The following is a 26,453-nucleotide window of genomic DNA, read 5'->3' as shown; positions in this document are numbered from 1 at the left end:
CATTTTCAAAATGGCGGCTCCATCCTCTCTTCTCTGCCAGCCACGTGTATTGTAAGGAGCAGACAAGATGGCCCTGATCAGTTGCAAAGTCCATTTGCATGAGAAGATTTGGGTGGGGCAATCAGCCTTCCCCATGCACTAAGTAAACGTCATACCTGATAGAACCAATCTGTGACCCCTACATAAATCAGACACCGCCTCCTCAAACTGGACTATAAAACTCAGCACATTTGCCACCAGCCAGTCCTTTCCAATCAGAGACCCCTCCCTTTATAAAGGAAGCTGTTTCTCTTTCTCTTCTCTTCTATCAATTAAACCTCTACTCCTAAACCCCTTGTATGTGTCCATGCCCTAAATTTTCCTGGTGCATGATGATGAACCCCAGGGTATATGCCCCAGAAAACGTAACTGCTTCACTAAGATATCTGGTGGAAGAAATTTCTAAGCAAAATATTGAAAGAGCTACGTGGCTACTTTTAACTGCATATAGTAAAGATGCGAGAGGGTAGAATGATTTAAAAACAAAACATATTATTAAAAGGGAAGCAGAAAGTAAGGATTTGGAAAAGTCATAGTTTGCATATGTAAAGAAAAAAGCGAAGCATGCAAGGGTGTGGCCAAGTAACCCTTGCATAAAGAGATTAGCATGGATAAAAGGAAGTCAAGTGCTAGTCATCAAGATAGAAAGAGATCTTGAAGGCATTTCAGAGGTCTTCTGGGCTGCCCCTCCCATCTAGGATCCTGAGATCAAAGTTTCTAGAAAGGCATCTATGGGACCTCAGCATTCACTGCTCTGTGCTGCCTCAAGTATCTGCTCCCTGCATTCTGGCACAGCTCCCCTTAACCTCCCCAGTCACTGCTCAAGCAAACCAGGGTGTGTCTCTGGCTGCAGCTCTGGGAGGTATAGGAAATACGCCTTGGTGGTTTCCATCCATGTGGTGCCAATTCTGCAGGTGCACCGACTGCACAAGTTGTGGAGGTGTGGCTACCTCAATGTAGATTTGAAACGATGCTACAGCAAGAGTCATCATAAAGTACTTGCTAGAGCAATGCCTAATAGGGCCATGGGAGCAGGGCTGCCTCTGAGACCTCAGAACTACAGAGTCACCCATGTGCAGCCTCAGACTAGAGAGCGACAGGCATGAGCCTCCAACCCATGAGAGCTGCTATGTAGGCTCAACCCAGCAAAGCCTAAGGGCTGGGCTGCCCGAGGTCTTGGGGGCCCAATCCTCATCCCAGTGTGCCCAGAAGGTAAAATATGAAGTCATAAAAAGATAATTCTCTAGCTTTCAGATTTAACATTGTTTGTTCTGTTGGGTTCTGGACTTATTTGGGGTCTGTTACTCCTTTTTTTTCTTTTGGAACAGGAATGTATACCCTATACCTGTCTCACCATTGTACTCTGGAAGTAGGCAACTTGTTTTGATTTCACAGGCTCACAGCTAGAAGGGAATTTGCCCCAGGATGAACTGTGTCTTGAATCTCACCCATATCTGATTTAGAAGAGACCCTAGACTTCAGACTTTTGAGTTGGTGCTGGACTGAGTTAAGACTCTGGATTAGTGTTGAGAGGTGGGGCGTAATAGGAGGTGATTAGACCACGAGGGCACTAACGCTGCTACCCCAAGAGTGAGTTCATTCTCAGGGGAATGGGTTCCTTATAAAAGGATGAGATTTGAATGCTTTTGCCTACCCCTTGACCCTCTATTTACCCTCTGCCACAGGATGATACAGCAAGAAAGCCCTTACAAGATGTCAGCCTCTTAGATTTCCCAGCCTCCAGAATCATGAGCCAATATATCTCTATAATTATAAATTACCAAGTGTATTAGTCCATTTTCACACTGCTGATAAAGACACACCCAAAACTGGGAAGAACACGAGATTTAACCAGACTTACAGTTCCACGTGGCTGGGGAGGCCTCAGAATCATGGTGGGAGGCGAAAGGCACTTTTTACATGGTGGCAGCAAGAGAAAAATGAGGAAGAAGCAAAAGTAGAAACCCCTGATAAACCCATCAGGTCTTGTGAGACTTATTCACTATCACGAGAATACCACGGGAAAGACCACTCCCCATGATTCAATTACCTCCTGCTGGGTAATTCCTTCACATAACACATCGGAATTCTAGGAGATACAATTCAAATTGAGATTTGAAAGGGAACACAGCCAAACCATATCATTCTGCCCCTGGCCCCTCCAAATCTCATATCCTCACATTTCACAACAAATGATGCTTTCCCAAAGTCTTAACTCATTTCAGCACCTCCAAGGTCTCATCTGAAACAAGGCAAGTTTTTTCCATCTATGAGCCTGTAAAATCAAAAGCAAGCTAGTTACTTCCTAGATACAACAGGGGTATAGGTATTGGATAAATACAGCCATTCCAAATGGGAGAAATTGGCCAAAACAAGGGGTTATAGGGCCCATGCAAGTCCAAAATCCAACAGGGTAGTCAAATTTTAAAGCCTCAAAATGATCTCCTCTGACTCCAGGTCTCACATCTAGGTCACGCTGATGCAAGAGGTGGGTTCCCATGGTCTTGGGCAGCTCCGACCCTGTGGCTTTGCAGAGTACAGCCTCATCCTGGCTGCTTTCATGGGCTGGCATTGAACATCTGTGGCTTTTCCAGGCACACAGTGCAAGCTGTAGGCGCATTTATGGTTCTGGGGTCTGCAGGACAGTGGCCCTCTTCTCACAGCTCCACCAGGCGATGTTCCAGTAGGGACTCTGTGTGGGGGTTCCAACTCCACATTTCCCTTCCACACTGACCTACAGAGGTTCTCCATGAGAGTCCCACCCCAAAGCAAACTTTTACCTGGACATCCAGGCATTTCCACACATCTTCTGAAATGTAGACAGAGGTTCCCAAACCTCAATTCTTGACTCCTGTGCACTCACAGGCTCAATATCACGTGGAAGCTGCCAAGGCTTGGGGCTTGCACCCTCTGAAGCCACAGCCTGAACTACACCTTGGCCCCTTTTAGTCATAGCTAGAGCAGCTGGGACACAGGACACCAAGTCCCTAGGCTGCATACAGCATAGGAACCCTAGGCCCGACCCACAAAACCATTTTTTCCTCCTATGCCTCAAGGCCTGTGATGAGAGGGGCTGCCCTGAAGGCCTCTGACATGCCCTGGGGACATTTTCCCCATTGTCTTGGGAATTAATATTTGGCTTCTCATTACTCGCGCAAATTTCTGCAGCTGGCTTAAATCTCTCCTCAGAAAATGGGATTTTCTTTTCTATCTTATTGTCAGGCTGCACATTTTCCAAACTTTTATGCTCTGTTTCCCTTTTAGAATGGAATGCCTTTAACAGCACCCAAGTCACATTTTGAATGCTTTGCTGCTTAGAAATTTATTCTACCAGATACCTTAAATCATCTCTCTGAAGTTCCAAGTTCCACAAATCTCTAGGCTGGGGAAAAATCAAAGAAATTGAAGAAGGCACCAAAAAAATGGAGTATTTCATGCTCATGGATTGGAAGAATCAATATTGTTAAAATGTCCATACTATCCAAAGCAATCTACAGATTCAATGCAATCCCTATCAAAATGCCAAAGACATTTTTCACAGAAATAGAAAAAAAAATCCTAAAATTTATGCAGAACCAAAAAGACCCAGAATAGCCAAAGCCATTCTGAGCAAAAAGAACAATACTGGAACTATCATATTACCTGACTTTAAATTATACCACAGAGCTATAGTAACCAAAGCAGCAAAAAAAGATACATAGAACAATTACAGAATAGGGAACCCAGAATAAATACATACTTACAGTGAACTTATTTTTGACAAAAGTGTCAAGCACATATACTGGGGAAGTAATAGTCTCCTCAATAAATTCTGCTGGGAATACTGGATATCTATATGAAGAATAATGAAGCTGGACCCCTATATCTCACCATATACAATAAACAATTAAAGACTTAGAAATCTAAGACCTCAAACTATGAAACTACTACAACATCGGGAAAACTCTCCAGGACACCTGGAGACTAGGCAAAGATTTATTGAGTAGTACCCCACAAGCACAGGCAACCAAAGCAAAAAGGGATAAATGGGATCACATCGAGTTAAAACGTTTCTGCACAGCAAAGGAAACACTCAACAACATGAAGAGACAATCCACAGAAGGGAAGAAAATATTTGCAAACTATCATTCTGACAAGGGATTAATAACCAGAATATATAATAAGCTCAAACAACACTATAAGAAAAAAAATCTAGTAATCCAATTCAAAAATATACAAAGGATCTGAATAGACATTTCTCAAAAGAAGACATACCAATGTCAAAAAGTATATTAAAAGGTGCTCAACATCACTGATCATCAAAGAAATGAAAATCAAAACTACACTGAGATATCATCTCACTCCAGTTAAATAGCTCATATCCAAAAGGCAGGCAAAAACAAATGCTGGCAAGGATATAGAGAAAAGGGAACCCTCTTACACTATTGGTGGGAAGGTAAACTAGTATAACTACTATGGAGAGCAGTTTGCAGGTTCCTCAAAAAATTAAAAATAGAGCTACCACATGATTCAGCAATCCCACTGCGAAGTATATACCTAAAAGAAAGGAAATCAGTATATTGAAGAGACAGCTGTACTTCAATGTTTGCTGCAGCTGTATTCACAATAGTCAAAATTTGGAAGCAACCTAAGTGTCCATCAACAAATGAATGGATAAATAAAATGTGGTACATATACACAAGGGAGTACTATTCAGCCATAAAAAAGAATGATATCCTGCCATTCACAACAACATGGATGGAAGTGGAGGTCATTACATTACATGAAATAAGCCAGGCACAGAAAGACAAACATTACATGTTCTCAGTTATTTCTGGGAGCTAAAAATTAAAACAATTGAATTCATGGAGATAGAGAGTAGAAGGATGTTACCTGAGGCTGGGAAAGGTATTGGGGCGGGGGAAATGGGGATGGTTAATGGGTAAAAAGTATAATTAGTATGAATTGTGTATAACACAAAGAAAGGATAAATGCTTGAGGTGATGAATACCCTATTTACCCTGATGTGGTTATTAGGCATTGTATACCTGTATCAAAATATCTCATGTATCCCATAAATACATACAGCTATAATGTAACCACAAATATAAAAAATAAAGAGATATGAGAGAGGAAATATCACCAAAGAAAGATTTCCAAATGTTTAGTCAGCCTTGTACTACTGGGATAAGCCATACTTGGTCACAATGTATTATGTTTTTTATGTATTGCTGGATATGATTTGCTAATACTTTGTTAAAGATTTTTGCCTCTGTGTTCATAAGAGTTACTGCTCTTTCCCGGTAATATCTTTTTTTGGTTTTCTTATCATGGTAATGCCAGCCTTGCAAAATAAGTTACAAAGTATTCTCTCTTATTCTGTTTTCTAGAAAAACTTGCCTAGAATTAGTATTACTTGTTTCTTAAACATTTGGTAAAATTTACCAGTGATGCCATCTGAGCCTGACATTTTCCTTGTATGAAGTTTTGCAATTTGAATTCAATTTACGCAACAGACATAGAAATATTCTTTTCATTTACCTCCTCATGAGTGACTTTTGTTAATCTGTATGATACAGGGAATTGGTCCATTTCATTTATTTCAAATTTATGGGCATAAAGTCATGTATAATCTTCCCTTATTATGTTTTTAAAGTCTACAGACTGGAAATTGAAATTAAAAGAAATACTGCCAACTACAACAGCCTCAAAGAACATAAAATACTTTGGTATAAAATCGAAAAATATGGCCAGGTGCAGTGGCTCACATCTGTAATCCCAGCACTTTGGGAGGCTGAGGCAGGCAGATTGCCTGAGGTCAGAAGTTCAAGACCAGCCTGGCCAACATGGTGAAACCCCATCTCTACTAAAAATACAAAAAATTAGCCAGGCGTGATGACAGGCACCTATAATCCCAGCTACTCAGGAGGTTGAGACACGAGAATCGCTTGAACCCAGGAGACGGAGGTTGCAGCGAGCCAAGATCATGCCATTGCACTCCAGTCTGAGTGACAGAGCACAACTCCATCTCAAAAAAAAAAAACAAAAACAAAAACAAACAAAAAAAAAACCTAACTAAAAATATATACCCAGAATCTGTATCTGATAACTACAAAAAATGTTGTAAAAAAATCAATGAAAACCCAAATAGATGAAAAAACATACTGCAATGAAGAACGAGATAATTCGATATTGTTTACACGTCAATTCTCCTCAAAATGACTTACTGAGTCAACACAATCTCAATAAAAATCCCAGCAAGACTTTTTTAATTGACAAATTGTTCTAAAACGTGTATGAAAAACAAAATGAACCAAGTAAATTTTCAAAAATAAAAATAAAGTTGGGGGAATCTCGTTATCTAACTTCAAGATTTACTGTAAAAATATACTAATCCCAGCATTTTGGGAGGCCAAGGTGGGTGGATTACCTGAGGTCAAGAGTTAGAGACCAGCCTGGCCAACATGGCAAAACCTCATCTCTACCAAAAATACAAAAATTAGCCAGGTGTGGTGGCACGTACTTGTAATCCCAGCTGCTCAGGAGGCTGAGGCAGGAGAACCACTTGAACTCGGGAAGCGAGATGGCAGTGAGCCGATATCACGCCACTGCACTCCAGCCTGGGCAACAGAGTGAGACTCCGTCTCAAATATATATACATATACACACACACATACACTAATAAAGTAAGTGAGGAATTTGCAAAAGGATAGAGATATAGATCAATGGAACAGAAAAGAGTCAAAAAATAAATATACATAAAGATGTCCAATTAACTTTCAATAAAGGTGCAAAGACATTAATGAAAAAAGGATAGTCTTTTCAACAAATGGTCATTGGATAATGATAAAGGCTCTGTTTATCAGGAGGACATAATCCAAAATTTTATGCACCTAATAACATAGTTTCAAAATACATGAAGGATAAACAGATAAGACTGTAGGGACAAACAGGTAAATACAAAACTATAACTGAAGATACCTTTCTCTCAATAAGTGGTAAAAACAGACAGAAAATCAGAATGGTTGTAGAAGACTTGAACAAGACTATCAACCAAGTTGAACTAACTGAAATGTATACAACACTCCATCTTTTCACACGCACAAAAAAATACCAAGATAGACAATATTCTGGCCAATAAATTTTAAAGGATTCTAGTCATATAGCCTCTGTATATTAAATAAGTTGAATTTATATTAATAAAAGTCAAATTTGGAGTTAAAGAAAACTTTAGGCCTAGAGGGCTTCAATGGTGAATTCCACCAAACACTAATGAAAAAATAATCCCAATTCCATAAAAACTCTTCCAGCAAATGATCAAGAGTCCCATGGGGTTCGTTATAGGAGGCCAGCATTATCTTGTCACCAAAACTAGTCATATATTATAAGACAAGTGCAGACTAATATCTCTCATGAACACAGATACAAAAATTATAAATAAAACTTTAACAAACCAAATCCAACCTAAAACAAAAAGGAAAGCATATTGTGTCAGAGGAAGTTTATAGGAATGTAAGGTTGGTTTAACATTCAAAAGGTATATACATAATTCACCATGTTAACAAACTTGAAAAAATCATATGATTATCTCAACAGACACAGAAAATGCATTTAATACAATCCAGTTTCCATCACTGGCAAAAACTCTTGGCAAAGTAGGAATAGAAGGGAACTTTCTCAATGTGATAAAAGGCATCTAAAAAAAAAAAAAACTTACAGATAACATCATACTTCATGGTTAAAGATCAAATATCTCCCCCTAAATCATGAGTAAGATTGACTACTCTCATCACCTCTATTCACCACTGTAATAGAGGTTCTGGCCAGTGAAATAAGGCAAGAAAAAAAAAAGGCATCTAGACTGCAAAAAAAGGAGTCAACATATCTTTATCTGTAAACAATATAACCACCTAAGTAGAAAACCATGAGGAATCTACAAAAATCTACAAGTAAGTTTGGCAAGATTGCAAGATAAAAAAATCAAACATACAAAAATCAGTTGTATTTCAGTATGAGAGCAACCATCGAAACTGAAAGTTTAAAAAATGCCATTTACAATAGTATCCAAAAATATTAAGTACTTAGGGAAAAATCTGACAAAAGAGCTGCAACACCTATTCACTGAAAATTTAAAAACACTGCTGACAGATTAAAGAACTAAAGAAATAAACAGATCTACCATGTTAGGAAACTCAATATTGACAAGGTATTCATTTTCCCCAAAACTGATCTATAGACTCAACATAATTACAAACAAAATCCTAGTAGGTTTTTTATAGAAACTGACAAGCTGACTCTAAAATTCATATGGAAATACAAAGGACTCAGAGTAGCCAAAATAACTGGAAAATAACAAAACTGAAAAACACTCCCTGAATTCAAAACTTACAAAGAAACAATAATCAAGACATTGTTGTACTGATATACAAACAGACAAAGAGATCAAGAAACAAAGCAGAGCTCAGAAATAGAAACACAAATTTATGAATGGTTTCAACAAAGGTACAAAGCTACTTTAACAGAGAAAGAATACTCTTTTCAACAAATAGTGCTAAAACAAATACCTATATGTCAAAAAACTGAAATTAGTTCCATACCTCTCCCCATATATAGAAATTAACTTAAAATGGACCATAAATCTAAATGTAAAATCTAAAACTACAAAACTTCTAGAGAAAAGAAAAATAAAGAAAATCTTTATCAACTTGGTTTAGGCAGTTTTCTTTTTTATTTTTTTATTTTTATTTTTATTTTTTTTATTTTTTAAAGACAGGGTCTTGCTGTGTTGCCCAGGCTGGAGTATGGTGACACAATCCCAGCTCAGCTCACTGCAGCCTCCAATTCCTGTGTTCAAGTGATCCTCCCATCTCAGCCTTCCAAGTAGCTAGGCTAAATAGGCACACCGCCACGCAAGCTAATTTTTCAAATGTTTTTGTAGAGGCACAGTCTTGCGTTGTTTCCCATGCTGGTCTCAAACTCCTAGACTCAAGTGATCCTCCTGTCTCAGGCTCCCAAAGTGCTGGGATTACACACACAAGCCACAATACCCAGCCTAGGCAAAGTTTTCTTAGGCACAACATGAAAAGCATAATCCATAAAAGAAAAAAATGGTAAACTGGAATTAATCAATTTAAAACTTAGATTCTTTGAAAAATACTGTCAAGAGACTTCATTCTCTTTTCATTGTGTTTTCATAGACAAGCCCCAGACTGGTAGAAAATATATGCAAATGATATAGCTCATAAGAAGCTAGTAATCCAGAAAATGTAAAGAACTCACAAAAATCTGTAAGAAAATTTTTTAACATGCAAAAGATTTGAATAGATGCCTATTAAAGAAGATATACAGATGGCAAGTAAGCACATGAGAAGATACTCAATATCATTAGTCATTAGGGAAATGCAAATTAAAACCCAATAACATACCATTCACTTATTAGAATCACAAAAATTTAAAAAACCATACCAAGTATTGGTATGGATGTGAAATTAACTAGATAGAACAGACTCACTGCTGATGGGAACATAAATGATACAACTACTTTGGAAAACAGTTTGTCAGTTTCTTTAACGGTTACATATATATTTGCCATATGATCCAGCCATTCTCAGGTATTTCCCCAAGAGAAAGGAAAGCATATATCCATACAAAGATAGACTTCCACATGAAACTTCATAGCAGCTTTAAAAGGAACAGCCAAAAATTTGAAACAATCCAAATGTCCCTCTGCAGTTGAATGGATAAACAAATTATGGTGTATCCAGACACTGGAACACTATTTAGCAGTAGAATAAACTACTAATACACCGTGATTGACTCTCAAAATAAACATGCTGTGTAAAAGAAGTCAGACAAAAAAGAAGTATATAATGTATGATTCTATTTACAAAAAGTTCTAGAAAATGCCAACAAATCTATAGTGAGAGAAAGCAGATCAATAGTTGCCCGGGGACAGGCATAGGCAACTGGAAAAGGGAGGGTTTACAAGGGAAACATATGGAAACTTTCTAGTGTGATTGATATTTTTATGATTTTGATTGTGGTGATAGTTTCAAATGCAAATACATATGACAAAACTTATCAAATTGTACAATTTAAATAAATAAGTTGTACATTTTAAATTGTGCTGTTTATTTTGACAATTATACCTCAATCTCTTAAAAATTTTGTTGAAATAACTATCAACATTATAATTAAACACCTCATTTTTGACAATACTAAGATGGAAAAATAGTGTTATCAGGGCAGTATATAAGGGGTAACCCAGTGTGAAGAGTCAGACAAGCCTCCTTTAGAAACTAGTATTTAAGGTAAGATTAGAAGGATGATCAATAATCATCCAAGCAAAGACCAGAGAGGGAAGAGTTCACAGAAGTAACTGTGTATAAAATGCACTGAGGCCAAAAAGAATGTGACACTTTCAAGGAACTTTAAAAGACCAGTCAGGGCAGGGAAGCGTGAGTCGAATCAGCTAAAGGGGCCAAATCATGCAGACACGTGTTCTTGAAAACCATGCTACTACAAGTAACTTACCTTATCAATTTAGAATCTAAGAAACACTCAATTTAAATTATTTTAAATTCCTACTGTATGATTATATACTTTAATAATGTAAATATAATCCATGGATATAAATTATCCATTAGAATAAAACTTTGAAATAAGGAAGTCTTAGGGACAGGGAACATTCAGTTTAAGTTTATAGTTACTGTCAGTTTCCTTACAAGTAAAAAGGATTCCAAGTATATATGTATTTACATATGCATATATATGTTTTGTTTTGTTTTTGTTTTTTGTTTTTTTGTTTTGAGACAGAGTCTCACTCTGTTGGCCAGGCTGAAGTGCAGTGGCACGATCGATGCTCACTGCAACCTCCACCTCCTGGGTCCAAGTGATTCTCCTGCCTCAGCCTCCTGAGTAACTGGGACTACAGACGCATGCCATCACACCCCGCTAATTTCTGTAGGTTTAGTAGAGATGGGGTTTCACCATGTTAGCTAGGATGGTCTCGATCTCCTACCTCAGGATCCAGCCGCCTCGGCCTCCCAAAGCATTGGGATTACAGGCATGAGACACCACGCCAGACCATATGCATATATTTTTAACAGCTTGGGGGAAGAGTTCACACACTTAATTCTGCCCCTTTTTGTTTACAATAACAACCTAATTCCTGACATTATATCATTATATCTTCATTTTGCTGCAGCTACAAATAGAATGCTTCATATATGTATATATAAAATTTTGAGAAGTCTTGCTCTGATACCCAGGCTGCAGCGCAGTGGCACGATTACAGCTCACTGCAGCCTCAACCTCCTGGGTTCAAGTAATCCTCCCGCCTCACTCTCTCTTGTAGCTGTGACCACAGATGTGTGCCACCATGCCCAGCTACTTTTTTAACATTTTTTGTAGAGATGAGGTCTCACTATCTTGCCCAGGCTGGTCTCAAACTTCTGGGCTCAAGGGATCCTCCCATCTTGGCCTCCCAAAGTGCTGGGATTACAGGCCTGAGCCACAGCACCCAGCATACTTCCATTTTAAATGTGTGAAATGAAGTATCCAAATTTGACTAACCTAAGAGGGGTAAAAATATACCCCTTAATATTTGACTAATATAAAGAGCAATACTCTTTATATTTATATAAATTTACATAAATCTCAACTACTCTACAAAATTAATTCTCAAGAACTGCCTTCTAATAGAGAATGTCATTCAAATAGATTATAGCAAAATATTTTCTTGCTTAACATTACACTGAACTATTCAAATAAATACGATTTGAATTACAGTCTGTATCTTTATTATACTTCAAATATATTTTCCTATTCTCAATCCCAAATCCTTTAGTCTAGCTTTGACTGAAAAATCAATGTTCCTTTTGTTTTACCTGTGTAAGGAAGAAATGACTTGTTATTCTGAGTACTTTATTCTTTTCAAATGGAAACAGAAGACTGGAATCAATGCTAAGAGAACTGAAGTACCACTTTTGATACTATATTTGCTTCTGTATTTCTTCCCCCAACTATCAATCTTCTATCCTCAAGAAGCATTTGAAGAACACTTTTATTCCCTGGCGAAATCCCTATAGTAGAAAAAAAGCTAAGTTACCATGGAGCCAACCAATTAATTTTGACACCTGCTTACCAAGATTGATCAATCATTTTTGATGTCTGTTTGTAAGGTTGCTATACTTTAGTTTAGAAAAAGATTTTCAAGATAATTAGTGAAGTGAGATTTTCTAGTTAAAGTCTTTCCCACTGTGTTATTACTTCAAATGCCAGGTAAAACAAGCTACTATCTTCAAATAAACCTTTCATAGGTTTATTTGCATGTACTTTACCAAGAACAATTATTTTCTACTAAATATAATCCTTCGCTTTAACATTAAATACCAATGCGTTCTTTATCCCTAAGAGTATACATAATAAAACACAGATAGTTACACCAGTTATATTTATTCTAATTAATAGCTTGTATTCCACAGAGAAATGCAAAAGCATTTACCCAGTAGAGTACAATGAGTCCTAGGAAATAATAGCTTCCAAGGAAATGACGAATACTCAAATGATTAGCTCAAGATTTATCATTATTTAACAATATCTACATCAAATATCTATTCTTCTACTCACTAATGTATTTTGTTTATGAACACCACCTCTCAATGTTATTTAAGCTAGTTTTAACTTGATCTGTGATCTTTTTAACTGGGATGACATCTGCTAGTGAGGTCAGAGGCTGCTGATCCAGCTGATTAACAAGTTCTGCTACTTTAAAATGTATTCTAAATATGAAGCTTCTCAGGACTGCAGGAATTTTTGTCCTCTCTAGACAAACGGAGCAAACCCACCCACACAAAGGCCAATATCCCTAAATTACATATAAATCAGGCACTCTCCCTATTTATGTAAAAAAAAATGTAAAAAATGGATGAGGCTTTTTCACTGCTGATGACCATTTTTTATGTTCAAAATTCTCTCTTGCTAGGAAAAGACGCTGAATGCTACTGTGTCATAGCAAACGTTTAAGAACACAAGCAAAAAAAAAGCAACTAACAAGCAGAATTTAGTAAGATCTCTTTCCTCATCTTGAAACACTTTTTAAACTTTTAATCAGCATCTCTCCTAATTTTTTAAAAAGTATTTTTAAAACTACATTACATACTAACTTTAAAGTATAAACCCTAGAAAAATTTCAACCTATTGCATAAATTTCATAAAACTTCACTTTAAGATTTCACTTCCAAAACCTACTAGTTAATTTAAATCATAGACTACCTAAAATTTTAAAGTGCCATTTTAAAAATATACATTTTTACATTGAGTTTTAAGGAACATTTATTTTAATCAGCAACAGTTTTTTTTTAAAGAAAAAAAAAAAAGGAAATATGCTGTGTTTACAACTCCAGGAAATAGTCCTAGAATACATTAATAAGGTGAACCAGTCTTACCTTTGCCCTAGAGCCCAAGAGAAATTTCACCTAGATTTTGGCTATCAGCCTAACAGTATCAGTAATCTACAATATTCAAGAGCCACAAACCAGCCAGCAAACTTCATATTAAGTATCTAGAAGACTAAGAAGTTGACTTTCTTAATGACTGTTACCCGCATGTTGTTAGAATCCTGCCCCAACGTTAACTGACTTTTGCTACTCCCCTACACTGACCCATTGCTTTTTTTATCAGGCAAGAATGTAATAAACATCAACCAGTACGAAGAAAGTACCTTCACCTTAGCGAAGCAAACTTCTTAGGCTCCTTGAGCTTCAGATAAGCCAAAGCGATGTTCCCGCACAAAAGCTGATAGTAAATTAACCGATTAGAAAAAAATCCATTATCCTCACCACATAAAAACGTCCGAGTATTTCATCCTTCTATCTAACCTAAAGTAACCTTTGTATTTCTCAATTCAAGATTGTCCCAGCAAATTCAACACAGCAAATTCGTTAAAAGTACACATTCTGGAGTGTGTACTGGCTCCAGCATGTGCCAGCTGATTTGGAATCATACCTCGGCCCTTACTACTGTGTAATCCTGGCCAAGTTACTTAAATGTATCGCCTCGATTTCTCTCCGTAAATCCAGCATAATAATTCAGCAAGTCATAGAGTTGTAAGGAATGAATGAGAAAATCGACATGAAGCGCTTAGAAGAGTGTCTGGCACTTAGCAAGCCCATCATAAACTCTACTTATTAAGATCACTATGATGACTAAATAAATGTTAGAAGGGGTCACCTCCAGAGAGAAGAGGAGGATAGGGGAAGACAGAGGTACTGGTGGATCATAACTGAACCTTTACACTTTTGTGAATTTTTCACAATGCGCATGTATTTCATGAGTAACTTAGATAATTTCCGATTTTAAAATATACTCCTAAGAAAATGGTGCTGGGCATCGTAACAGATTGTGAAAATGTTCGTGCTGAGCAGCGGATCAGAAGTCGCTGCGGACATCTGGAACGCTCGAGAAAGGCTTAGCTCCCGTCGGTCAGGACTCCCGCGCGGGCCCGAGCGCTCCCGGGGCGCCCCGGGGCTGGAGGGGGCGCGGCGCGGGCCCCACTCCCGCCCGCTACCGCCGCGCGCTGCGGTTCACTCCCTGCCAGGGGATCCGAGGCCGCGACGGGGGCGGGGTAGGCCGCGACGGGAGCGAGGCAGGGCTGGAGGTTCGGGGTCTGGCGAAGGCACTTACTTGAACCTGCCCTGGCAGTGCTGGCACTGGTCCCCCACCCAGCCCGGGTCGCAGAGGCAGGTGGAGTTGACACAGCGGCCAGAGAAGCAGGAGCCGGTCCTCTCGCACGGCTTGGACTGGGACACCTGCGCGTAGAGCGCCAGGTAGAGGAAGCCATAGCACAGCAGCCAGCTGTTCCCGTCCAGCAGCCAGGAGGAGGCGCCCCCGCCGCCGCCCGCCGGCCGAGCCCTCCACAGCCCCGGGGTCGCCGGCTGCGGGGCACCAGTGCGGGCCCGGCCCCCAGTCTCCATCTTCCCCGGCGCCCCTGCCCGGCGAGACTGCGCTCGCGGGCGCCGACAGGGATGCAGTTGAGGGAAATTCCGGCCGCAGAAAACCTCTCCGCCGCCGCTTCTCCTCCTCCTCACCGGCGCCCGTCCCAGTCCCGCTCCCCGGTCAGGAGGGACAGATCCCAACCGCCGTCGCCTCCGCTCGGCTGCCTCCAGTCGCACTCGGGCATCGCCGCCACCCAGTATCCTGACCTTGTCCTTAGCGGGCCGGCCCCACACCCGCGGCGTCCCGGGCCGGGCCGGAGACTGGGAGCGGGAGGCGCACACTGCGCCCGGCGCTCCTGAGGGGACCTGACCAGGAGGAGGAGGGGACCCCGCGAGCGGCCCCGCCTCGCCCGCGGCCCGCGCCAACTGCCTCGGCTCCGAGCGCCGCGCGCCCGGGAGGGCGGGGGCCGAGCGGGAGCCCCGAAGTGGGCGCGCCCAACGCGGAAGGGGGCGATCGGGGAGGTGGCGGTCAGCCCCGCCTCGCCCGCCCGGCGGCCAGCGGCGCCCCAGCAGTCATTCTGTCTCCGGTGCCTCGAGCCCGCAGCGGCGGCAGCGCCTGGAGCCGGCGATGCGTGGGGCCGCCCCCCGCCCTCGCGCGCGCCTACACTCCCCCCCACAGGCCCGGCGCCTTGGTCTCGCCCCGCCCCTGACAGGGACCGGGGACTCCCCCCGCGCGTGCCCACCCCGCCTGGCCCGCGCGCTGACGGGAGACAGGCCCCCCAGGTGTGGCCCGCGTGCCCGTCCCCCCGGCCCGTGCGGGCACCCTGGCCCCACTCGCACCCCGCGTCCCCGGAGTCCCACAAATGAGAGATCGACACGGGCTTCGCAGCTTCAGCAGAAAAGAAGCCCTTCCTGTCCGCCGTCTGCAGCTGCAAAAGTGCAGCGCTTTTTCCCTAGCGCTTCCCCCTTCTTCCGCCCCATCCTCCTGCCTATTTCTTCTTTTTCTCTTAAGAGAGAAAAACTCCAACAACACACAAAGAGCTGAGCATGTGCAGCAGGCAAAAGCCTTAAAGGCACCGCAGTCCGACCACGTTGTGGGGTCAGCGAGGGCTGGGAGGGGCGGGGATTGGGGACGGCGAGAGGCGCGAGGCGGTCTCTGCGGAGGGACCTCCGAGGGGGAGCCATTGCTGCCTCGGAAATAACGAGGCCCCCGCCCCCAACAAAGAACTGCGAGGCTCGGAGCCCCGCGCTCCCCACCCCTTGCAGATGCTGCCTCAAAACCCCACGTCTCTCCTTTTCTGCTTGTCAGTGCTCTCTCCTCCATCTGGGACGATATTCTGCCTTGAAAAATATTGCAGCATCGGGGCTTTTTTTTCAGAAGAGCAGAAGTGATGACCAGGAAAGAGCCGTTTTCCTTCCTCAGCAGCACTTTTTTTTTTCAGATGACTTTCCAAGATTGGCTGGCATATTCTGAGATTTTTGTTTTGTACTTTTTGTACCTTCTCTAAACAGTTGCCTTTTTATTTGACCCCCTTGAGAAAGGAAGCCAAACACACATTGTAGCCATATATCCTCGAGTTACAGCAATGTTGCTGGAGTCCCACCAAAGAACAGGCAGTATGAAAAAAGAACTCGAAATCCACCAAAGGCATTTCTCACAGGAAAAAAAAAAAAAAGAAAGAAAAGTTTGTTGTAACTACACAGTCAAAATATTATTGTTAGGATTCAACTCGTGTTTATTTCGCGTCAGTTCTTTTCATGTCTCTTATCCCCACTTGCAGATGAAATCCTCCATTAACCCCATTTTGCAGATAAAAAAGAGCAACTCAGAAAGGTTGAAATATTGGCCAATGGCAGATTAGGAGTAATGAACTGAGCTTTAGACACGAGGCCTCTGACTGCTTTGCTTTTTCCACTGCTTCTGTTAGCAGATGCTTTGTTCTTCCTTTGGTGAATAAAATATACGTGCTGGCTTGGTTTACAAATACCTCAGCAGTGACTTAAAGAGGAAAAAATAAAAACAAAGATCCAGAAGGAGTTGGCTCCTTCGCAAGGAAAAAAGCAAAAGGAAAACCATGATTCTCATTGGCATACAGAACAAATTATAATTTCCATAATTTCAGGGTTTTACCAGTACCAAAAATGTCCTTATCAAACCTAGAATTAGGATGCCCCCTTCTTCCCTTAACATCTTTTCCACATCAGGCTGCCCCTTAGAGACTTCCTGAAATGAGTGAAGAAGCAGAGGAGAGAACACTGCAGACACCAGTTAAAAGGAAGATCCTGTTCTGGATCACATCTTTTCATTTCAATGACTGTGAAATCCAGAATTCTTTCTAGTGTCAGCCATGCATGAACATTGTCTGCTGCTTTTCCATTCTTCTCCATCTGCCAGCCAAAGTCAGCCGCATCTTTCTCACATCTAAGGTAGAGTTGCTTTCAGGCGTGGGGAAAGTGACCAAGCTCTTAAAACCGTCAGTGAGTGTGAAGGTAATTCAAAGGGTGCGCTGTAGTCCCTTTGACAAGAGAGATCACAGCTCAGTCACAGACTGTAGCCTGTATTTGAGCAGAGCTTTCCCATTAAAAATATACTCATAAGTGGGAGTTGAACAATGAGAACACATGGACACAGGGAGGGGAACATCACACACCAGGGCCTGTTGGGTGGGGGGCTAGGGGAGAGAGAGCATTCGGAGAAATAACTAATATAGATGACGGGATGATGGGTGCAGCAAACCACCATGGCATGTGTATACCTATGTAACAAACCTACACGTTCTGCACATGTATCCCAGAACTTAAAGTATAATAACAATTTAAAAATACATATCTTTTAATTGAATAACCACTATAATCAGCTCAGTACTTCACATTACACTGAAGAACATGCAGCCCCACAGGCCTCCTCTCAACATTGCCTTTAGAATCGAGCTGAATATATTAAATTTATATGAATTATTCTCACAAGGATCTCAGAATTTTCACTCACCCTGTATTGTGTTTCTCTCTCAAACACTTTTAGTCAACATTTACTATTATGAATTTAAGCGAGAGAAAACAAGTGTGAATAAAGCATGATTTCTACCCCAGATTAGCTTATCTTCTATCAAGCTCACTAGACTGTGAGCTCATTATACAGTTGAGTGTCATATACTTTACAAATGTAGACACAGAAAACTTAAATGATTTAAAATGGTCACACAAAAACTCAATGGCAAAGCTTGCCTAGAATCATGACTTATATTTCAGTACCTTCCATGATCAAGAAATTTTAAAGCTCCAACATGATATTTTCTTTTTTTCCAATAAAGTAGAGTCAGCCTCCTAGAAGCGCTATATCACACTAAAATAATTCATAGTATTTGTAATAGCAGTCATAAATCTAGCAAAAAGGTGAAAATTTACTCCAAAGACATAGTGGGGGAAAATTCATTCTACTGAAGTAGATGAAACTGTTAAGAATTATCTATTTAAATTTATCCAAGGGGAAAGATAAGAAAATATTTGTTTTCTTTGGCCTTATATCAGGATCATTAGATATTTTGAGGTGTATGTTTCATTTCCATTCATACTACTCAATGATGGTGTTATAATATGATGTGCAAAAATCTGATATCACCAGACTGTTAAAGGAAATTTAAATAATTTTTTAAAAGAACAAGAGAAATGATAGATTCAATATCTTTTGATTGCTACTCAAAAAGAAAAAGATCTTATTTGGGCTAATGAACCAAAGCAGACTCTTCTCAGTTGCTTAATTTAAGAATCTCTGCTCTCTGGTTATTGTTCGCCCTTTGACTTATATGAGGCTTCTGAAAGCAACCAAGATAATGAGAGCTGCAGATAGCCTGGCCTCAAGAGCTAGAAATGCATTCACTCAAAGGGACCCGCAGCGAAACTGGGGCAGTATTCTTACGACACTAACAGATGATGAATGGTCTGTAACGTTAGACAGTTAAAAAAAAAAATCAAATTTAGGTACTTATTAAAAAATTATTGATGATATTTAAAATGTTTATATGGCTATGGATCTGAACCACCATCACCCCCCCAATCAAAATCTAACATTCTGCTTTCTCTTGGATTCATTCTTTTCTTCTATCGGTTTCCCTTGCTGTCACAGTTGCAAACACACACATACACTTCTGCCAATTTTTCTACTTAACACATTTCAAACATATTGTTATAAGTAAATCCAAGGAAATAAATCCAAAGATTATAAATTCACTATGCTGGGCTACTACTTTTTTTTTTTTTTAAGCTGGGAAATAAAATGAACATCCTTAAAGTTTTAATCCTAAATATTCAGTCTTGTCACTAAAAAAAGTTGATTGCTAATAGCCAATTGCAGAAACTTGTCTTTTGTGAAATCTAATACAATAAAAATATGGGCTAGGACTTCCTGATAAAGTAGATCAAGTATGTGCATTTACCTCTGCTCCCTCTGCAAACTCTACCAACATGACAGGAAAGGTTTTGTTTTTTTGTTTTTTGTTTGTTTTTCAGTTATAAACTCACAATGATAAAGAAAAGGAGAAAACAGCCAACTTGTAGATGAGAGGTGACAAGGCATTTGGAAGTGTCAATGAAGGAGGAAAGTGAATGGAGAAGTAATAACTAAAACATACACGCCATCAGAGATGAGTAACAACAAGAAACAAATCTGTTTCTCCCAAAGATACCCAGAAAGCCTCAGGACTCAGATGCAAGAGTTACCGCACCTACCAGAGGTGGGGCTCTAGGATAAAAATAAGGGGAGGGGTTAAGAGCAGAATAAGGACCCCATAGTCTCCCTCTCATCCCAAGAAGCTAAACATTACCCCAAACCCAGCCCTGACAGAGGTTTAATCTCTTGGGAAATTGAATTGGAGGCTCTAGACTTGGAGCACCAGGCACAGTAGAAGGAGTGAGGCACACAGCTATAACTTGAGAGACTGAGTGAAAAATCTACCTATTGAATGGTAAAATTTCCCTGTCATCTTTTCCTCCTGTTCCCAGAACATCAGTAATCAAATGAATAACCCTCAGACAGAAAACTGAAGGATATTTATCTGCAGAAGTTTAATGGTTCCAAGACAAAAGATACTGTCATTTGGCGTCTTCCAACCACATGAAAATCCAGCTTCTGGATCACTGTACAGTGAAGCCTGATAGTCAATAAGCTTTGCCCAATCCCTTTTTCCATAATTTCCTCCTAAATAAGGTCAATAAATGTTCACTAGACATAAAAGATATAAACAAACAAAAAAGAAAAACAAAGAAAAGGAAATTAAAGGAAACAAAGTCAAATGATACAGAAAGATTGTGCACCATGAAACAAAAGTGGATATTCTTTTTTTTTTTTTTTTTTTTTGAGACGGAGTCTCGCTCTGTCACCCAGGCTGGAGTGCAGTGGCCGCATCTCAGCTCACTGCAAGCTCCGCCTCCCAGGTCTACGCCATTCTCCTGCCTCAGCCTCCCGAGTAGCTGGGACTACAGGCGCCCGCCACCTCGCCCGGCTAGTTTTTTGTATTTTTTAGTAGAGACGGGGTTTCACCGTATTAGCCAGGCTGGTCTCGATCTCCTGACCTTGTGATCCGCCCGTCTCGGCCTCCCAAAGTGCTGGGATTACAGGCTTGAGCCACCGCGCCCGGCCCCAAAGGTGGATATTCTTTAAAAAAAAAATGATAAAGGAACAATCAGGAAATAAAAATATAAATAAACAGTAACCAAACTTAAAATGCAATAAAATTTGAGAAAATAAAGTGTAGGAAATTTCCTAGAAATTATAAAGAAAAGGTAAAGAAAGTTTCTCCTTTATCATGAAGGAAAAACTAAGAAAATTAGAGAATTCATTAATATATACTATTTTAAATTAAGCATTTATACTATGAATACATGTATTAATGTGAGAGTTCAAGAATACACAAAATATATAGGAGCAGACAAAATTTGTTTATATCAGTTCATCCTAGTATTAACATAAGGAAATTTCCCAGAACTAAACTGAACCTTCAGATGAAAGGCCCACTGCAACCTAAAACACTGAGTAAAGACTCACAAATTGAGGGGGAAAAGACAAATGCAACGTATTAGACATAAGAATCGCATTAAAATTCTCAACAACAAACCTGAGATATAAGGGAAAAAGTAGATATATGAGGGAAAATTATTTTCAACCTAGAATTCTATACCCAGCCAAGCTATCAGTAAAGTATGAGGATAAAGACATTTATCAGCAAGATATGAGGATAAAGACACACAAGCATTTATAAAATTTATCTCCCAGTGTGCCTTTTTTTAGGCTACTACTAGAAAATAGAATAAAGGAAGAGACAAAAAAACAGAAGAGAATTGTGCAGGGACATCTCAGGATGGCATACAGCTGTGCCCCAGGCCAACAGAATAACCAGTCTAACCTGGAACAGAGGGCTAGGGAGAAAGGTATCCATGAAGATCATAGATATGAGTTGATATGATTTGGATCTCTGTCCCCACCAAATCTCATGTTGAATTATAATCCCCAGTGTTGGAGTTGGGGCCCAGTGGGAGGTGATTGGATCATGGGGGTGGAGGTATCATAAATGGGTTAGTATCATCCCAACAGTGCTATTCTTGTGATTGTGAGTGAGTGAGTTATCATGAGATCTGGTTGTTTAAAAGTGTGTGGCACCTCCCTGCCTCCTCTCTTCCTCTTGCTTCAGCCATGGAAGACATGCCTGCTTCCCCTTCTGCCATGATTGTTAAGTTGTCTGAGGCCTCCCCAGAAGCAGAAGCCACTGTGCTTCCTGTTCAGCCTACAGAACTGTAAGCCAATTAAACCTTATTCTTCGTAATTTATCCAGTCTTACATATTTCTTTATAGCAGTGTGAGAACTGATTAATACAGGAGTATTTGGAATGTTTGGATTTTTGGAAAGAAGATTAACAAGATGTGACAGATCTTGGAGTATTGGGGGAAGAAATAGAATAAACATATAAGAATTTGAGAAAATGAACAAAATAAGGCAATTGTGACTAGAAAAAAATGTGCAAGATGTGATCAATACCTCCTTACATAGTCATAATAAGGTAAACACTGACCATCAATTTAACCAAAAATTAGAATTACCTATTTTTAAAAGATAGAAGCAGGGAAACAGTAATGTTAAATCCTAATTTTTTAGTAAGAAGTCATTATATGTCCAAATTGATAAATCCAGAAATAGCAGTATAATCACACTACATTGAAGAAAAGATTTGAAAGCTTCTTACTCTGGGGCATAGGAAAGAAGGGCAGGAGATGTACATTTTATTATAAGGCTTTTAGTACTCTTTGATTGATTGAAAAGTAAAAATTAATTCTAAGACAGATAAAAATAACAAATAAATATGCGCATTCATAATAAAATAGAGAGTCATGGCACCTAAGACTCATAAAAATCTGGGTTTGATTCCTAATTCTGCTGTTGATATGCTGGTTACCCTTGAGTGATCCATTAACCTCTGCGCCTTAGTTTCCCAACACATAAAATTATAGTCAAATATCTATCAATATCCATTTTAGGACTGAGATGAGGGTCCAAATAGAACATATGAAAGCACCTAGTAAATGATATGAAGCACTAAACAAACTTTGATATTTAATGTTCACCAAAAATTATTATTAGGTAGAGAATTAATTATATTCTCATGTGAAGGGGAGGATTACTAAAAGGGATTTGGGTCAATACACACACACACACACACACACACAGAGCTAGAAGAAGAGGAGATAATTTTAAAGATGGATGTAGCCAAAGCTCTTATTTTCTAAGGTTCAGTAAAGTTAAGTGACTTGGCCAAGATCACATAAGTAAGTAGTGGAGTAAACCAAACAAAAACCAAACAGCCAAAGCACAAACCTTGAACCAAAAAGTCAGAACCAAATGAAAGTTCACCAGAAGGGTTAAAGGCATAAATTAAAAGCCCAGCCCAGTCTGTAACATAGCAGATTATCAATAATATAATCTGCTATATTGCTATATTAACTAGCTGATTACAGTTCCTGCTTAAACATGGAGAGAAGAGCTAGAAATAAAATAGACATGCTTTAAAAAGAAAAATAGCAATTAGACAAGCAGAGTCAGCAACAGAGTATTTCTCTTGAAAACAGAGATGTGAAAATTGGACTCATGGAATCAGGAGAGAGTGTGAGAAAAAGGAAAGGAAACAAATGAAGAAAGGGCATGGCCCAGTGATTGACAAAATGTGTTGAGAAGTGCCTGAATCTGGAACTCTTGAAGCTATTGCAAAACAACTAATAGACTTCCCCATTCTCTCCTCCTTGGGATAATGTTGAAAGGGATGAGAGCGTGAGGAAGATAAAAGGGTCAGGGACCTTTCCTCTGTTCCATACAGGAAATCATTTGCTGGCACTTTTCTTCATAAAAGGCCAGGGGGCGGGGGGTTGCTGGGACTCTTTTTAAAAATACAGTTCTGTGAATTAAACTGAACAGAAGTTCAATTTGAATCAAGTAACAAAAAAGAAAATGTCATATTATTTTATTTTCAGAAGTCATAAATTAGTCTAATTTCTCAAGGTAACTCTTAATAGGAATCGCTGCATTGTGTTGTATCATCTTAAATCTAAATAAACCAATTTTAAGTGTCATTGAACATAAAGAGAGGCACTTTTGATTTTGAGAAACAGGATCGTTTTGGTTGTGAGAACATCCAACAACTGCTACAATAAGGCATCGCTCACATGTAGATAAACCAGGTAAAATTTTCTATAATCCTTAAACTGAGGTTTGTTTCATGTGCTCTCTGTTTAAAGAAAAAGTCAGTCACAGGAAGTACTTAAAAAACAAAAGCTCCCAAGCAAAATAAACAATTCATAAGAACAATAACATACTGACATTTAGAAAGCTGCTTGGGGTTCTGACACAGGAAAATATGTTTATGTTTACAAGGAAAGGAGCATGAAAGAGAATTATGGACCCTCTCAAAGGAGAGACAAAGCCATCAGGTTGCAACAAGGTTTTCTTGAAAAGAGCTCAGAGACAAAAAGGAACCACAAAACAGCACACACATAAAAAAAGAAAAATATCTGACAAATGATAGCCAGACCCCACAAATCCCGATAACACGACAGTCCACTTATTAAAACCATCAGTCTTGGAAGACTCCAAGCACAGTAATTTTGAAAATGTACACAAGTAAATTAAAACCAGGCTTATGATTCTTCTCATTTTAAGTCCCTCACTCGTACCCCTCTGCAAAAGCTGATGTGAAATTTAAAATTAAATGGAAAAAAAGTCAACATGAATCTTGCTGATTTTAAGCAAGATCCCCACATTTTACATTTTTAAATCGGAACGTAGTCTAAAAGTCTCTCTGCACATGAAAAGGAAGCATACTTTCCTAGGAAAATTTGTTCCGGGTAAACAGAAAATGCTATACCTACAACTAGGAAGCATGTGTGACAGTTTTATTTATTAAGTTATCTGAGCCACTTGGTAGCGGATATTTTAGGACATGTTTTATGGTCATGTTCTTTATTACTGGACACGATCCTTTATGGAGGTAGCAGGAGGTAGTGCCAAGAGAACTGGACAAAGAGCCAGCAGACCCAGTCTCAACAACCAAACAGGACATGCCTCATTCACCCTCAGTTTCTTTATTCGTAAAACAGCAAAAAATAGTGGCCCTCCCTGAACATTGTTGGAAGAATCCAAAGTCCAAATAAGATGTCAAAATTATTTTTAAAATAGTGAAACCTTATTGAACTGTGTCAGCTTCGATTCCTTTCTCTGCACAAGGACCCAGTGGGGCCATGTGACACTAGAGAACCATAGAGTAAGCTCAGTAGTTCCTCTGCAGCTAGGGCCCCCATTGCCTGTCACTGGCGCAGGGAGTGGTGGGGGAGCAGCAACTTCACAGCCCATTGCTTTATTCCTAGGCAAGGTAAGTGACCACCTGTGTAGGGTGACTGAAGCGACCATCAGAAGACCCCAGAGAACAAAATACACTGCCCCCACACTCTTGCTATAAACTTGGAACTCCAGCTAGGGATTCTGTCCTTCAGGCTAAGGGTTTGGGGGCACTTATTCCATTGCAAAAGCCTTTGAAGGGCTAACACATTTCGTTTGGTACATTAACATCTTACCATGAATGACTTTGTACCTATTCTTGAAGTAGTTTTCATAATGAATATAAGAAAAATATAAAGATGTATCACTTCTACTGCCACCAACAACTCCCCCCAACCCAGCACACACACAGCACATACAGGGTGAACATCCTTTGTTACCTGGCCTCTTAGAGGAAACATGAATATGAGAATCACTAACATCTTCTAGTGATCTTAGCCTAATATCTCATCCATGGAGGGAATGCTTATTTTTTAAAAGCATACCAAAAGAGGGAATGAACACAAAGGAGTTAAATACTAATGGTGAGATTTGAGACAGAGTGGCTCCTGGATGAAAGATTTGACATATATCTCAAGTCAGTTATGGTAGGTAGCTGCTTACATCCCCTAAGTGGAGATCAAAACTAGCAGAGGAATTTTGGCATCTCTGACTACATAGTGAATGAACCTAAGGGGAGAATTAAAATGAAAGGTTAGGTCTTCACTGGGAAACACTCTTCCTAAACTCAAGTCTGGCAGATACCATCAGCAACAGTTCTGCTATTTTTAATGGCTAGGAGGGTGCTTAAGGAAATGTCAATCTCTAAGATTATCCCAACTCTCCTCTGCATAAATAATAACATCATTACCGACAGATTCTTGGCTCAAACGGTCTTCTTTTAAACATGCAGACTAGTCAAAATGAAATACTTATTAGAGAAAGATTAGAAAGGGTAAAACTGAAAATTATCACTCAAAATTAGAAAAAAACCAGCTCATTAAAAGGGGGAAAAATATGGGCATTTTGAGCTAGCCAGACACCAAAAATATGAATGAATAAACAGCAAAGCAGCAATACTGTGTTGGTAATATGGCCTTTGAGGGTGCAATGACTCAAAGGAAACCACCAAAGAAGCCAGTGCTAACCCCCAGTACATGCTCAGAGGCTTGTAGATCTCCAGCAATCCTGGCAGGTCGACAATATTACACCAGCTGTGAACATTTCCTCTGGCTTATGCTCAGTGTATGCCCTAAAGTCTCAGGACTTTTTAATGCTCATTAATTTTAACTCTGGTGCTGGAAACGCTATCCTCATTCCCATGAATGCTTAATCTTTCTGAATCATTCTAAACTATCTGTAGCAATTATCCTATGATTGAACTTATAAAGTTAATTGTTAAGTTTGAAAAAAGACTCATGAGTTTTACATTTTTCTGCCTTTTCATTTTATCAAGTGTCTTTTTATTCCCTTATTATTAGAAAATGTAAATAAGCATCCAATCATCCTTCTCTTTAACATTTATTATTTTATAGCTCTTATCAAATTTCTACTGTTTTTCTCCCAACTTAAAAGTCCTAGTCGTTCACCTGTGGGCTCTATCTTGCCAGTGTAATTTTTGTAGCTGACCTCCTTTACACTATTTCTT

General features: G+C 39.7%; 1 protein-coding gene across 4 annotated transcripts in view; it reads right to left on the bottom strand.

Moving 5' to 3' along the window:
- The window catches only part of ATRNL1 (attractin like 1), an 831,070-nt gene extending 815,683 nt beyond the window's left edge, over positions 1 to 15,387 (bottom strand). For all 4 annotated transcript variants that reach the window (XM_002808513.4, XM_015148255.3, XM_015148256.3 and 1 more), the window contains exon 1: positions 14,704 to 15,387. In XM_002808513.4, the coding sequence (XP_002808559.3) occupies positions 14,704 to 14,993 (290 nt within the window). In that variant the 5' untranslated portion in view covers positions 14,994 to 15,387. The remainder of the gene's footprint in view (positions 1 to 14,703) is intronic.
- Between the last annotated feature and the right edge of the window lie 11,066 nt (positions 15,388 to 26,453).

The sequence above is a fragment of the Macaca mulatta genome, chromosome 9 (genome assembly GCF_049350105.2).
Source record: "Macaca mulatta isolate MMU2019108-1 chromosome 9, T2T-MMU8v2.0, whole genome shotgun sequence".
NCBI classification, from domain to species: domain Eukaryota; kingdom Metazoa; phylum Chordata; class Mammalia; order Primates; family Cercopithecidae; genus Macaca; species Macaca mulatta.
Note: the sequence above shows the minus strand (reverse complement) of the source record. Positions and strands in the feature narration are given on the sequence as shown.